Below are 14952 nucleotides of genomic sequence, written 5' to 3'. Positions count from 1 at the left end.
GTGCCTCAGCGGCTGCCGCCTCCTTTTGCTCTCCTCCTCCCTCTGGCCCGGGGTCTCACCCCCGCTCCCTCAGCCCTTCCCCGGGGCCGCGGCGCTGCCGTGGGGCCGGGCGCGGGTGCGAGCTCCGCGGCCTCGCCTCAGCCGCCGGCGCCGCGCCGGGGGGAGCGGGGCGGGGGCCAGGAGGCGCCGCCGGGGCCCCGGCGCCGAGCGGGGAAGGGGCCGGGCCGGGCCGCGGCGGCGGGCGCCATGGCGGGGCGGGCGGCGCCTGGCCGCGGGCAGCCCTGAGGGAGCGGCGGCGGCGGTGGCGGGCGGCCCCCGCCATGGGCCCGCCTCGGCCGCGGTGAGGCGGCGATGAACGCGTCGGGGCGGCTGCCGGCGGGGGGCGAGGAGGAGCCCCCCGACACCGCGCTGCTGCCGCTGGGCGGGAACGGCAGCGCCGCCGGGGGGCTGCGGGAGGGCACCCACACGGCCACCCTGGCGGCCTGCGCCTCGCTGCTGGCGCTTGTCTTCTGCCTGGGCTCCTACGGCAACCTCATCGTCTTCTTGTCCTTCTTCGACCCGGCCCTCAGGAAATTCAGGACCAACTTCGACTTCATGATCCTCAACCTCTCCTTCTGCGACCTCTTCATCTGCGGGGTGGCCGCCCCCATGTTTGCCTTTGTCCTCTTCTTCGACTCGGTGCAAGGTGCCCCGGGCACCTTCTGCTTCGCCTTCCACCTCACCAGCTCCGGCTTCATCATCATGTCGCTCAAGACGGTGGCGGTCATTGCCTTGCACCGGCTGCGCATGGTCCTGGGGAAGCAGCCACACCGCGCCGCCTCCTTCCCCTGCACCCTGCTCCTCACCCTGCTCCTCTGGGCCACCAGCTTCACCCTGGCCACCCTGGCCACCTTGAAAACCCGCGGCTCCCGCCTCTGCCTGCCCATGTCCAGCTTCGCCAGCGGGGAGGGGAAGATTATCCTCTACCTCTACGTCACCGACTTCATCTGCTGCGTGGCTGTGGTGTCCATCTCCTATGTCATGATCGCCCAGGCCCTGCGGAGGAACGCCCAGGTGAGGAAGTGCCCGCCCGTGGTGGCCATGGACACCTCCAGACCCCAGCCATTCGTGGGGCCCCGTGCCGCCAGGGCTGAGGAAGGCATGCAGAGCGCCTTGCCTGCCTTGTACAGGAACCAGAGCTCCAGCAAGCCACAACACATCCAGGCACACGGCTATGCCAAGCACCTCGGCCTGCCGCCAGCCCCTGCCACCAGCCGACTCCAGCTTGTGTCAGCAGTCAACCTGTCCGCAGCCAAAGACTCTAGGGCAGTGGTGACGTGCATTGTCATTGTGCTTTCTGTCTTGGTGTGCTGCCTGCCCCTGGGCATCTCTTTGATGCAGGACATGCTGTCCAGCAGCGGGAGCTTTGTGCTCTACCAGTTTGAGCTGTGTGGATTTACCCTAATTTTTTTCAAATCTGGATTAAATCCTTTTATATATTCCCGCAACAGCGCTGGACTTCGGAGACGAGTCCTCTGGTGCCTGCAGTACCTAGCCCTTGTCTTTTTCTGCTGCAAGCAGAAGACAAGGCTTCAAGCCATGGGCAAAGGCAGCCTGGAAGTCAATAGGAATAAGTCATCCCACCATGAGACCAATTCAGCGTACATGTTGTCTCCAAAACCCCAGAAAAAGCTTGTGGATCAAGCCTGTGGTCCCAGTCATTCCAAGGAAAGCGTGCTGAGTCCCAAGGCATCTTTTGGGCATCAGCACTATGCACAGAGCAGCTCAACCCCCATGAACACCCGAATTGAGCCCTATTACAGTATCTATAACAGCAGCCCTTCCCAGGAAGTGAGCACCCCAAATAGCTTACAGCCAGTGAACTCAACTTTTGGATTTACCAAATCCTATGTTGCCATGCATTATCACACCACCAATGATTTGGTGCGAGACTATGACAGTGCTTCGACCAAGCAGATACCGGTACCCTCGGTGTAACCTTGAGAAAGCAGTTCTGGTTCTGATCTAACTGGTTTAGTGGGTCCCCATTTTTGCTTTTGTTAATGATTATTCTAAACACAGTGATACTGCTGCCAATTAAAAAAAAAAAAAAAAAAAGGCAACAACAACACTAGTGTTAATATCTAGCTATTTGCATTTAAAGTGAATGCTAGGGTATTACTTCTGTGTTGTTTTCTTGAATTTCCGTGGCAAGTCAGAGGGGGCGGTATTTTAGACTTGTATTTGAAATCATTACACCAGAATGTTTTTGTTACAAAATTTTACCAGTGGACCCGTTAAAAAGATGTTAGTGCTATAACTACGTGATTTGCTACATTATAGCAAAATATCTAGGTAAAATATCTCAGAGTACAGTCTGAGGCTGTGGCAGAAGTATTATCTGTTAAATTGCATACTTGCCATATTTTCAAACAGGAAGAACTGGAAGGATGCTTGGTATTTTAATACTTAGGTTTAAACTTGCATTTGCAGAAGGTTGGAAGAATTGGTGGTATTTAGCTGTAGCAAGTGTCAGTAATAACAAAATTTCTATGAATTTCAGGTGAAGTTTAGGATTTCAGCCTTTCGGCTTTCCAAAGCAGGACGAGGCATTTTACAAACAGCAGTATCCTGCCACTGGGGAGGGAATTTTGAGAAGTGTCATGGTACCATAATGAACCTCTGAAGTGTGTGTGTATATATATGTTGATTTCTGCTGTACATTTATTTTAAGGATTGGTGCCATTATATATCCCAAAATAATATATTTGGATAAGTATTTTTCACTTTCTAGAAATAACCGTCCGATACCGATTACATGTTTTATTGAGGATAAATACAAGCATTGCAATATTATAATACTGACAGCTATTAATAATGCACTTACCTTTGGAGTATTCTAATTCATAAACTTACACGAAGAGTAGTGTTGCTGGTTGTGTTTTCGTTTGACTACTTAAAAGCAGGAAATGGAGAGATGCAGCTGTAATACTCATGACAGGTAAAACTGACAACTGTTAACAACATTTGTTGAAACATTATGACCGAGTAACAAGACGACTACAAGTTTTTGAGATTTTCTTGGGAAGTCTACCATCAGTTTGATTTAAAGACTAATAATGTGTCTACTCATACTCTTTATCTAGTGGTTGACACAGTGAGCAAATAACAGAAGTTAAATATTTTTTCTAAATTCAACCACTTGTGTTTTGTAATGTGTTGTGGAAATTCCATATGAAACAGAATAATCTGGAGGCATTTAAATTCTTGACAATTACTGCTTGAAGTGGCCAGATCTTTTCAAAGCAAGCAATCACCCTTCAGCTTCTATTGACTTCAGCAAAGCCTTAGTATCTCCAGAATAATTGTGCCACAGACTTTTGGTGCCTCGTGATAGGAAAATGCCACATCTTTAACAAAGTGATAGTGATGGAAAGATGACTTGTTACTTTAGAAACATTTGCATCATTGCCGTGTGTAAGTTGTTGGTTTAGGCTATTTGTTGACTAAACAATTTTCAAGATTTTCCTGGAAGGCTATTACATTATGAACACTGTTCTTTAACACTCTGAATTTTAATTAATTTTGAATAATTCAAGACAGCTTTATTGCAATAAAATGTTCTGAACAACTTTCTAATACAAATGTAAAATTGGAATTATTTCAATAAGTCTTTTTCTTTCTGCCCAGATATTTTTCTCTATAAACTAATAACATGGTTCTTACTGAAGCAATTACAAAAGATAACTAAAAGATCTGTCGTGTTTTGTTTTGTTTTCCTTTTTGTCTTTGCATTTGTCTTCAGTACAGAACGTCCTAATCTGGGGGAAAAAATATGTGGGATCTGTTTCCTTAACAGAAATTATAATTTCAGATTGGAAAGAGTATAGGGAAGGGCCCCAGAAGCGGTTGCGAGGTGGGGTCCTGTATGTACCTTGTGGGAGTTAAAGATGTGTGTTAGGACTGGTTTCGACATATTAAGCAGGTTTTGAGTTTGCAGCATGTGTGCCCAATTCCATACCATTCATTTGTTTTAGATCACATGAGCTTCATCACATGATAGAAAGTTAAATCCTTCTTACCTTATTCACAAAAGTAATTTGTGTGAGTATTCATATGGGAATGAAGGGAAGAAGGTGCACCTTGAGGACAGAAGGAGGTTTTACTGCTTTTATGTGATGTGTAATTAAGACAAATGAAGTGAAGCTCCTCAAAAACACTTTGCAATATTGTTCTTCTGTTTAGCCCCTGGTGCCCGTTGTGCCCTTTAAACAACCAACATGTTAATAAGTTTATAGTGTCAGATAGGAAAGTGTAACAACTTCAATCTGTGGTAGGAACAATATCCGATTAATTTTTCAATTCTCTTTAATAACTTCTGGGGGAGTAAAAAGGAGTGATTTGATTTTGAAAATAGGTAGCCATGACTTTTTAGAAGTATAATCTAAACCCAAGCAATCATTTATATGATAAAAATTACTTGCTTTAGACTCTTCTGTGGTGTATCTTTTCTTTTTTTTTTTTCTCTTTATTCCCTTTGTAGTATTAATACCACCTTCTGCTGAGCACAGAACCAGTATAGTGTAAAACATGACTGAGAAGTGTGAAGTTAAAATATACAAAGGCAATTAATTGGAAGCAACATAGTGCTGGAAAAATATGGAAAGTGTATGGGAAGACAGACTGAGAAGAGAGGAAATGTGTAAGAGAGTAAGTAATGTAAGTATCTGAATACTGAACAGTTTAGAAAAAGTAGGTCTTAGTTATGGCGGTCCATGTATGAGCAAGAAAGTATCTTGGGAATATGAAAGTAGAAAATTCTAAGACTGGTAATGCACTGCACTTTTCTTGCTGCCCGTATGTATGCTATGAACCTGCTTGCTGCAGAACTATTAAGAAAAAAGTAGGAAGATTTAACAGGAACTTCATGTGGGTAGTATGACTATCCAAGAACCTGATAGTTAATGCCAACACAGTTTAGAGTGGATATGAAATGTTTACTCCACGAATTAAAGCATTCTTGATTTGTGGGGTTAAGGTGAAGCCATTGTGGTGGAATAGGTTTTCCAATATACATTTTCAGTGTATTTTTCAGCATCTTCTGAAGTCACTGGTGTTGGCCACTGTCACACAGGTGGTACTAGACCAGGTAAAGATAAGTTATTTAGATTTGCTCATCTTATGAATGAATCCAGGTTGTGGTATACTAAATGATTTGTTCTCATCTGATACTTATTTACTGTCATGGTTTGTTGATTTTACCTCAATGTAGGAGTAAGATCAGCTGATTTATTTTTTTCCCCAAATAAAAATTAAGTAGCAGTCAGTGATGATAGCGACTATGCAGAGACGGCGCTGATTCCATTTGAAATGGATTAGGCTGGTTGTGTCAAGTGAAACTTTCTTAAATCTAAATATACAGACTTTTTTTGCTTATTGTTCAGAGGTTTGCGATAACACTTTAAATAAAGCACACACCAGTTATTTAACAGTAGAGACTGACACACTCGGCTAGCTCTTTCTTGACCATCTGGTTGTATGTGTTCATCTGCAATTATAAAGGATTTATGTCTGTCGTCTTCTACCATGTAACCAAATAATACAGCACTGTGGATTTACATCTCTTGGATGGCTACATTAAGTCTTTAATCTTTTCTTGCTAAACCACAGAAGGAAAGTTTTACCTGTCTACTACTGTAGTTTGTGTCTTTCTTGTACATAGACTTAGTGTGCTCTATATCTGAAGCTGTACTAGAACAGCGTCTGAACTACGTCCTTGTCTTTGAATGTCACCACTTTTTATTATTTCTGCAATAATCTCCAAAAGATATTTAGGATATGTGCTGTGACTCAAGCTGTTCTTCCTTTCAGGTGACATCCACAACATTTTAAGAAATGCTAGAAATAGCTGAATAAAATCAAACAAGCAGAAATGAAAGGCTCTTCATCAGTGCTGGGATCTCAGCCCTTTGGATAATGGATTATTTTTTTCATGCTGATTAATGTGCACCCTACAAAACTGTTAGTAACCTCCCATGGGATTGATCTGAGACATACCCCAGTTGCAACACAGCAGGCTTTGCAGAAGGTAATCACAGAAACACTTTTATTTGACTGCAGGCTTTCCAGGCACAATCTTTATAAGTTCTTTTATCTCATTCCATCTCATACATATCTTGAGTGGGTCCATTTTCTGCTCTCACAATAAATGGTTCATTTGTTGTTTTTAGGACAGCTGCTAGCTGATGCCAGAATATTTTCTGTTTGTGTTCTTCAGGGCTCCATTTTAAGTAGGTTTTTCTTTTCAATAGTTTTCTGAGTTTGCTGAACTTCTGTGGAATACTGTTGGGTGGGAGGTCTTCCAGCACAATCATAATGAGGGAATCCTGATTTTCATTCAGGACCTGGTGTTCAGCAAAATACAGTTCATACTGACACCAGCAGCTGTTTACAAAACTGGGAGAGAGAACAAAAAGGACTTTATGGCTGTTCTCTATGCAGTTAAAAATGTTGCCAAGGACAGGATGTCCTGGTTTGAAATCTCTCTCGTGATAACATATTTTGAATCCATCAGTTTCCAGTCTTTCCAGGAGATTCTCTTTCGTCCAATTTGCATCATGTTCACTGTATGAAATGAAGGCGTCAAAGGGCTTGTTTTCTGGCCTCTTCTTGTACTGCTTCCTCTTTGCCATACACCAGTAACAACCCATTTTCAAGTACCACAGCCCATCAAAACGCCAACATAAGCCTGTCAACACCGAAACAACCAGAACGGCAACACAAGCTGTGATGGCCATCTGAATGCCCAAGGAGCAGTGCAGAAGTGTGAGATTACTGTCCTCCACCAGCGAGCCCCGTCTGTCTGGTGGAAAGCTGCACCTGAGATTTTCTTTGCCGTTTATCTGCAAGTGTGGGGTATGGACGTAGACATTTACAAACCAGTGCAAGTCACAGTTACAAAAAAAATGTTTGCCTTGAACAGTCAAAATGCTCAAACTTGTTAACTGTCCAAAAGTGTCCTCCACTATGGTTGTGATGGCGTTGTCGCTAATGTCCAACTCCATCAGAGAAACTGGGAGAGAGCCACGCTGTAGGAAAGAGATCTTATTCCCAGATAAATTAAAATATTTCAGCATTGGAAGAGATTTCCCAAAGTGATCAGGGAGTTCTGAAATTAGATTGTGACTACCATCCAGATTAGTGAGCAAACGAAGTTGGCCAGTGGGTTCCAGTCTGGTTATTAGGTTTCTAGAGACATTAAGGAATTCAAGTTTCCCTATGGTTTTGGTTAATGACAATACATTCAACTTATTTTTACTAATATCACATTTTGTTAAAGTCAACGGGAAGTATTCGGGATGCATATCTGTAACCTTATTATTTTGAATATTAAATACTGTTAAGTTGAAGAGAGATTTAAAACTAGGGGGTATTATTTTAATATCGCTGTTACTTATGTCAAGGTGCTGCAGGGACATAGGTAAGTCAGGAAGCATGGAAATATGATTGCTGCTGAGATCCAAAAAGAGTAATTCTTGCATTCTGTTGGCAAACCATTCTGGAAGTTCTACAATGGAGCAGTTGGAGATTTTCAGGTGTTTTACTTTTTCTGGAAGGCTTTCAATGGGTGTACCTGCCTGGTTTCTGACTAATGAAATTGCACTAATATGTACAGTACCAGGGGCAAACTTTGGAGCTGTATTGTTGGGTTTTGGATGTACAGTGTATATGAAGTGATTTCCTTGAGCATACATATTTTCTAAGTTAAATAGCTTTTTAGCAAAATTTTGAGGTATCACACTTATATTTGTGAAGGACAAATCGATTACTGTGATGGCTGGAGGGAGGCATATCGTTTCCAGGTTGTTTAGGGGATTGTTGCTAATATTTACAAAAGAAAGGTTGCTGAAGGGGAAGTGACAGATTGCTTCCACATCTATATTGTCAATTGTTATGTTGTTGTAACTGACATCAATAGACTGTACATTTTTCATCGGCAAAAACAGGATGAATAGTGATAGAAGATCCATTTCCAGGTCATTGTGACTAATGTCAAGCTCCAAAACACCATCCAGCTGAGCTTGGCAGAGGTCTGGATCTAGTTTTTCCGTCAGCTCTTCCTCAGACAGTTTGCTCTTTGACAGATCAAGAGTCCCGTTTATTGGTAGTCCACAGCGGTTAGACCTCAGTGTGGCTGTTGGAGAGACCATTGTATTTTCCTCTGCTCTTCGAAGATGCCTTGTACTTCGTCTGAGCCTCAGATTAACCTTTTGCAGGTCAGGTGGACTTCCTGAATGTGGCAGCTCTACAGCTGATGCAGAAGGCTCCAGAGCAGCCTCTGTTGATTTTTCAGAGGCTCTGCTAGTTGCTAAGAGTTTCTGGTGAGGTGCAAGACCAGATACAAAAAATTTCTTATCATTAAAAGATAAATTCACAGAAACAAGGCTGAGCAGAGTCTCAAATGTGCCAGGTTCAATGTCCTTAATCTGATTGTAGGAAAGGTCTAAAACTTCCAGTGCATCAAAGCCTTCAAAGTCTCTCTTGGTTATTTTTTCAATTATGTTGTGTGAGAAGTTGAGAGCTCTCGCCATTTTGGGAGCTTGCGCTTCTGATACAGAAGAGAGGTTTAAGTACGAGTAGTTATAAAATGGGAAGGCAGACTCAGTAGGAGTTCTCCAAGTTAGGAAGCCATATGCTCTGCTGAATAAGAAGGAAGTGAAGTAGAAATGAAGAGTTCTGATAAGGATCCCCATCCTAGAGAAAAGAAATTTTAAATCCATCATTTTAGTATGTTCTACCTTGCATAACTGAGTATGCTTTAAATAAGTAATAAATAAATAACTTACTAAAAAGTACAGAAATTGTTTCATTAGTTGTATCTATGAATGCCTTGTTATCTACACATACACACAAAAAAGAAAGTATCTTGCTTCGTTGTTACTTTCAAGAGGCAATACTAAAGGACAGTGTCAGAGAACGATTTGAAGGAGCATACTATTCATTTCAGTTCACTGTAATGACTGAGCATTTTCTATTTTTTTAATCCCTTCCCCCTTCCCTAGGTAGGTAGTAATCAGCCTTTATAAAACATCTTCCCATTGCATTCTCTGAACTGCACTTTCATAAATGCTGCTTGAGGGTTTTATGCTCCTCGTCATGGCACACAACAACTGAGCGAGGCTGAAACCCGTTCAGTCACTGAAGTTGCGTGTTCAAGAGCAAGTGACAGGGAGCTCTGTGTAGCTGTGTGATCGCCTGTCTTGTGATCACATCCCCTGTGGTACTTGGTGCCTTGCTCTCCGCCAGGAATTGACCACTGAACCTCTATTTAGCCTTACCTGTCGGAGTAAGGAAAAGAGTAAATTTGCTCTGAAGATGAATTCCGGAGATGTGTATGTGGTGCCCTACACCAGGAGAGGTCACTGCCTACGTACCTGCTCATCCCTGAAGACTTCCCCTTGTGTGGCAGTATCACCCCTCACCTCCTCTCCTGCCCCGTCTCTCCCGGTGGCTTCCTGACACTGCTTCATGCACTTCCACATCTTGCATTTGTTGCATGAAAATGCAGATGCGTTTAGCTTTATCCTAATCCCTGTTGCTGTCCACCAGACTCAGATTCTCATGACTAACTGAGAAGAAGGAAGGAGAGGGAAGCCGCAGACCTTCCAGCCTGTCCTCAGCCCTCAGCCAGCAACAGCCTGCCCAGAGCACCCTGCAGCCCTACCTTGTGCCTCTGCCGCCGTGCTGGTAAGCAGTCCTGGGGCGTTCAATGCCTTCCAGCTTCTAAGGATGAAAGACAGTTGATGGCTACCTCATGCCTCCAGTGCCTTTCCCTGCTACCAGCCTCTGGAGCTATGCTTTTGTAGTGCCGGCAGCAGGGCGGGTCAGGCTGTGGGGGAGGCTGTCTTCTTCGTGTGCCCAGACTGTGGTGTTTTCCCCTCTCACGGTGAGAAATCTTCCTGTTGGGGAGAGCCCGTTGCTGAGGGGAAAACAAGGTGTAGAAATAGCTTGTTTTAAGGCTTAGAGTCTGCTGTGAGCAGTGCTATCTCAAGGTAACCACTGGGCTTTTGGCTGCTTGCTGCAAAGCTACAGAAAAGATAGGGATGAGAACCATCACTGACTGTGAGGATGTTCTGCAACAGATGTCCTACTGCATTTTTTCAGCTTTCATGTGTGTGGGGGAGAAAAAGTGTCATTAGACTTAGAATTGAAAATACAAGAGTTGGTCCCACTGCTGATGGGCAACTGGAAGCTTCACTCCTGCTTGAGCAGCACAGGAAGGGGCTGAAAGCACCTGAGCACAGTGACAAAACTGATCTGTTCCTCTAACGTGACTTGTTTCCTGGCTGTTGAGATCTTCTGGGCTCTTTTAAGTGCAGGACCACTTTCAGCATGTGAGACCTTATGTTCACAAACAGAGCAATTGTACGTCTTGTGCACTTTAGCTAGGGAAAAACAGTAGGAGATTTTCTTAGTATTTGTAGTGCTACCCAGAAAGGTGTGCACTTCGCTTCAGTTCAGGATGTCAGCAGATGGGAAGTCAACAGAGATTGCACAAGATGTTGAGCACTGTCATCTGCTCTGCTTTTTCTGCTATTTATTTATTTTTTTATTTGTTGTTCCACTGTTTTGTAACTGCCAGTGACTGGAAATTCTTACAGTAGCCCGGGGGCTCTCATGTCCAGTCCCGAGGGGCTGGAAAGCCCCATGGTTGTTTGTCTTCCCTTTCTAGTCAGACTTGGCACTTTCCTGCCCCATCAGGTTCTGGAAGTGCCCTGAAGTCATGCCTTCTTCAGACAGATCCTAGCTTGTTTTAGCAGAAAAGACAGGAAATTAAGAGCATTTCGGACATGTCAGGATACATTCTTGAGGTGACTCCCTGTAGCTATTTCTCCCCAACAAGTCTTTCTTCTTTTATCTAAATACAGCCATGCTCTTTTTGAAACTCAATCCATAGTTCCATCTCCGAGAAAGCAGACGAGCTATATTTCTAGCACAGGGCTGTCCAAACTGCTTCAGCTGGTCAAGAAAGTAAATCACAATTGGAAATAATGAACTTTTAAAAATTATTTGAATATTTTTTGGTGCAAGGATAATTATTCTACCAACATGTCATGTTGGCATTATTCTAACATTTGTTTCACCCGGCATTCTTTTTTTTTTTCTTTTAAATCTTTAAGACAGTCTTATTCTAAGGATTGTGGAGGAACAGCAGCACAAAAGAAAGCCTTCTGCGAGTGAGTAGGAAAAATACAAACAACATGGTTGAGAGCAGAACCAAGACAGATTTAAAGAATCCAGTTGTTGATGTTAATGTCATAAGGTTAACATTAAAGTATTTGTGAGCATAGGCACATGGATGGCAGATTAGATGAGACTGTACAGGACCTGCTCAAATCCAGAAAGAATGAGCATCAGCCTTCAGGAGCCCAGCCCTCAAAGGAGCTTCTTTTATTAAGGTGGGCTTAGAATTGGATGCTGGATAAAAACTGGTAAGTCGTATCTGTATAGCTGTACAAATAGGATATTTATCACCTGGAAATGTACTTCTCTGCCTCTCTGCAGGAATAATACCATTCATTTCTTTACCATTTGAGAAAACTGTTTCCAAGCCTGATTGGGTTATTTTGTCCCTTCAGCTAGACAAAACTTTTCAGGGACTGTCTTGCCTTGCACACTGTGCCACTGACTCCTTTGAGCTAAATCTACCAGCTGTGCAGATGTCTTACATAAGTATTCCCTGCTTCTTCATTTAGTCCTGCAGGTAGTTAATAATTTTTGAGTTTAAATGACAATTAAAAATTAGCTTTAAAATGAATCCCTATTCTCTTAAGTCTAATGGCCGCTATATTTAATCAGTATCTTTGAGTGGAGATGTAATTAAAGACATAGCAATAATCATATGACTCTTTTTTTTTTTTTTTTTTTTCCTACAGAAAATTCTAAGTTCATTTCCTAATTGTCAATTATCAGGCCTTAGCAAGAAGTGAGCAGTGCTATTCTACACTGGTTTGGGTTGTGTACGAGGAATCCACCAGTTACTGAGTGACAAGTGAGTTTTAAGAATTTCTGTACTGATAAGGTGGGACAGGGGATGTTGGTAGGTGCTTGTTGCTGATGCTCATTCTTTCTGTGTGGATGAATCCTGTATTCTGGGGCTTAAAATAGTTCATTCTTTGAACTGTTCTCATTGAAATAAATATCTTAGATAAGCGGCATGTTTCACTTTCACAAATCTACTTTCCGTTCATGTAATTTCCTTTGACTAATTGCAGATTATATCGGTACCATTACTGCAAATTTACTGTCTGCCTTTCACATTATTTTCTACATTGCTGTTTCTTGAATGAGCATGGAAACAAATGCCTCTCAGGCTGAGATGCAAATCTGCATCATACCTTGGGTATAAATCTAAGCAGATTGGCACAGAAACCTGCAGAGCTCCAATTCTGCTTTGTACTTTCTGCACACCCAAGCGAGCTTATTTTTCCCCATGTTTGGTATGGAGAGGTTCCCACGTTCCAGGGCCTGCCTGGGAGAGGGTCATAGAAGGAAGTTACATGTATTCTCAGTTGCACGTTTCTTCCAGGTTCAAATGTATTAAAACACAAACTAATGCTGGAATAAATTATTTCTAGCAGTATCAAGTCATGGTCTCTTCTGCCTTTTGTGTTTTTGTGCACATCTTTCCTCCTCCCCTTCCCATCTTGGTTCTTCTTGCCTGTATCAGCTGTTGGTAGGGGAGATATGGGAGAGGGTCAAAAAGAAAAGTGTGTTCTTTATATTTGTGGATTTAAGTCCCCCCGTTCTCCCTGAAAAAGTCTTATGCTGTCTGCTGGACTGTCCATAACTTGTGTCATGTATTGCACCATGTAGTAGTTCCTTTCAGTAAAAAAGGGGGAAAAAAGTTCTCATGACTTGGAAAGTTTTCATGGCTCATGATCTCTTTCTTTGGTTTCTGTGAGCACAGAAGAAGTGAGGAGTGGAGCAGTGCTACAGCTGGGCCTGGAGCAGGCTGGCGAGACCCTCTGCTGACCTTTCTTGGCAAGGGTAAGTGACTGACTGACAGTCCAGAACGAAAACAGTTAAACTTAGTAACGAGCATAACATACGCCATCCAGTTCTTCTTCATGGCACAGGATTGCACTGTTCCATTGAAATTGGGTGCCTCGAACTGAAACACATGTTCTGAAAGGCACCATGTCTGGTTCTCAGAGCCAAAACTAATCAGGGGTCAAAGTTCAACAGTGACCAAAAAGTCTCCCAGCCTCAATGCACAATAAATACATGGCTGGAGAGCCCGTCAGTGGTAGTCCTGTGGTGCCTGGACCTGATGGGCTGCCTGGCAAAGGAGATGTCTTGACAGAAGAACAGGAGGCTGGGGCGTGGTGTGGATTTGGCTGTTAGTTCTTTTGGGGGGGTAAAATACCTAACCAACCTGAGCTTTTACAATTGCTTAATGCTTTACTTTTCATCTTTGTTATCCAATCATGTACTTTGCTGACAAAGCTAGTCTTTTATTTCTACAATAAATCATCGTAAATTTGGTATTGCCTCATGTACCATTTCGTTGTTCGGTATCCAAAGAAGTCTTTGTCATGTAGCATAGACCACTAAGGACAGAGACAGAGGCTTGGATTTCATCACTTTTGTGCCTGTGGGTATGTTGGACACAGGGTAGGTACACTGTTGAGCGCATTGGTTCCTGTGCATGGGGAAGCAGAGGCTGAGGAATATGGAGAACTGGGTGCGTGCTTTAGGTGATGGTGTGATTTGCTCCTAGAGCAGCAGAATTCTTATTGGCTTTAGTGCCACGCTGAGGTGCTACAGCTACTTCATCAAAGAGGTTGCACTTCCCCGTTGTGCTGGGGACTTCTTTGCCATGTGGGGAATCAGAATTCTTTAAATTCTGCAGAGTACCTATCCTTACCTTTTCTTCTAGTTTATCCCAGAACGAATGGATGTGCTGGAAGGTTTAGTATCTTGTGGTTTCTCTTCCCGTAATGTGACCTAGCCCAATACATGCTGATAAAGTTTGACACCATCCCCACAAACGCTGCCTGTATGTATTCTGCAATGAGACACAGCTACCACATACAGCCTGGAGCTTGAGCACTCAGAGCTTAAGAGCATGGCACCGCGTTAAGATGTGTCTGTACTAGCTTTCCTAAGACAAGCTAAGTAGATATGGGGCAATTTCAACCTCAAAACAGACTTGTGCAAGCCATTATTACAAACACTTCTGCCTACTGTTGCAGCCTTATTAAGATTCAACCAGCCCCTTGTAAAGACAGATTAGGGAATTTAGGGCTAAATGTTTTTATTTGTTTGTTTGCTTTTTGACTCTGTGTTGACTTGGGGATGCATCTTTGCTGCTGCATACCTGAGGTAGTGTTACCCATGGCAGTCCAGAAATGGAGCTAAGGCTGCTAAGGGGTAACACCTGCAGAAGGAAGAGCTACTAATCTGAAGATGGATAGGTGGGGAGCCTTTCCTAAAGTCGGTGTTTCTGTAGCTGCACCTACTACCCCAGCAGTTTAAAGATAGTTTGGTTGTAGCTACTCAAGCTGCAGTTACACCCCCAGCATCCATGCAGATAGAGTGAGGGAAGGTGCTGCAGGAGCCTGCAGATCTTTCCTAGCTGTGCTTTCTGAGGAACCATGTTCTTGACCAAGGCTTACTGCTCACTGGCAGATACAAGCAACTTGTTGCACACTGTCGTGAAAGCTTTTGGTGCAGCTTTGTAACATCCATTGCTACCTGCTTAATGAGATGGGCCCAGATGACTTATTAAGGCAAGTAAAATACTTAAAGGAAACTAAGTTAAATATCTAAAGTTAGAACACTTCCTTATGGCTTCTCTTTTCTAAAAGCTAATAGCTTGGATCAAGATTGAAATTTAAGGAAGCTTTTCCTCACTTATTTAATGGTTTCCAAGATTAGGGAAAAATAATGATAAAAAAATATCTGGGT

At 43.3% G+C, this 14952-nt stretch overlaps 2 protein-coding genes across 2 annotated transcripts; one reads left to right on the top strand and one right to left on the bottom strand.

The window, feature by feature from the left end:
* Positions 1 to 351: 351 nt before the first annotated feature.
* GPR75 (G protein-coupled receptor 75) lies at positions 352 to 3800 on the top strand. Its single transcript, XM_032183666.1, has one exon. It carries the CDS (start codon positions 352 to 354, stop codon positions 1975 to 1977), a length of 1626 nt encoding a protein of 541 aa, XP_032039557.1. The 3' UTR covers positions 1978 to 3800.
* A 2334-nt stretch (positions 3801 to 6134) lies between these two features.
* On the bottom strand, positions 6135 to 8732 carry LOC116488076 (toll-like receptor 2). The gene has a single exon (XM_032185395.1). It carries the CDS (start codon positions 8730 to 8732, stop codon positions 6135 to 6137), a length of 2598 nt encoding a protein of 865 aa, XP_032041286.1.
* Between the last annotated feature and the right edge of the window lie 6220 nt (positions 8733 to 14952).

Source organism: Aythya fuligula, chromosome 3, assembly GCF_009819795.1.
Source record: "Aythya fuligula isolate bAytFul2 chromosome 3, bAytFul2.pri, whole genome shotgun sequence".
NCBI lineage: Eukaryota > Metazoa > Chordata > Aves > Anseriformes > Anatidae > Aythya > Aythya fuligula.
The sequence above is the reverse complement of the archived record's forward strand: the minus strand, read 5'-3'. Positions and strand labels throughout refer to the sequence as shown.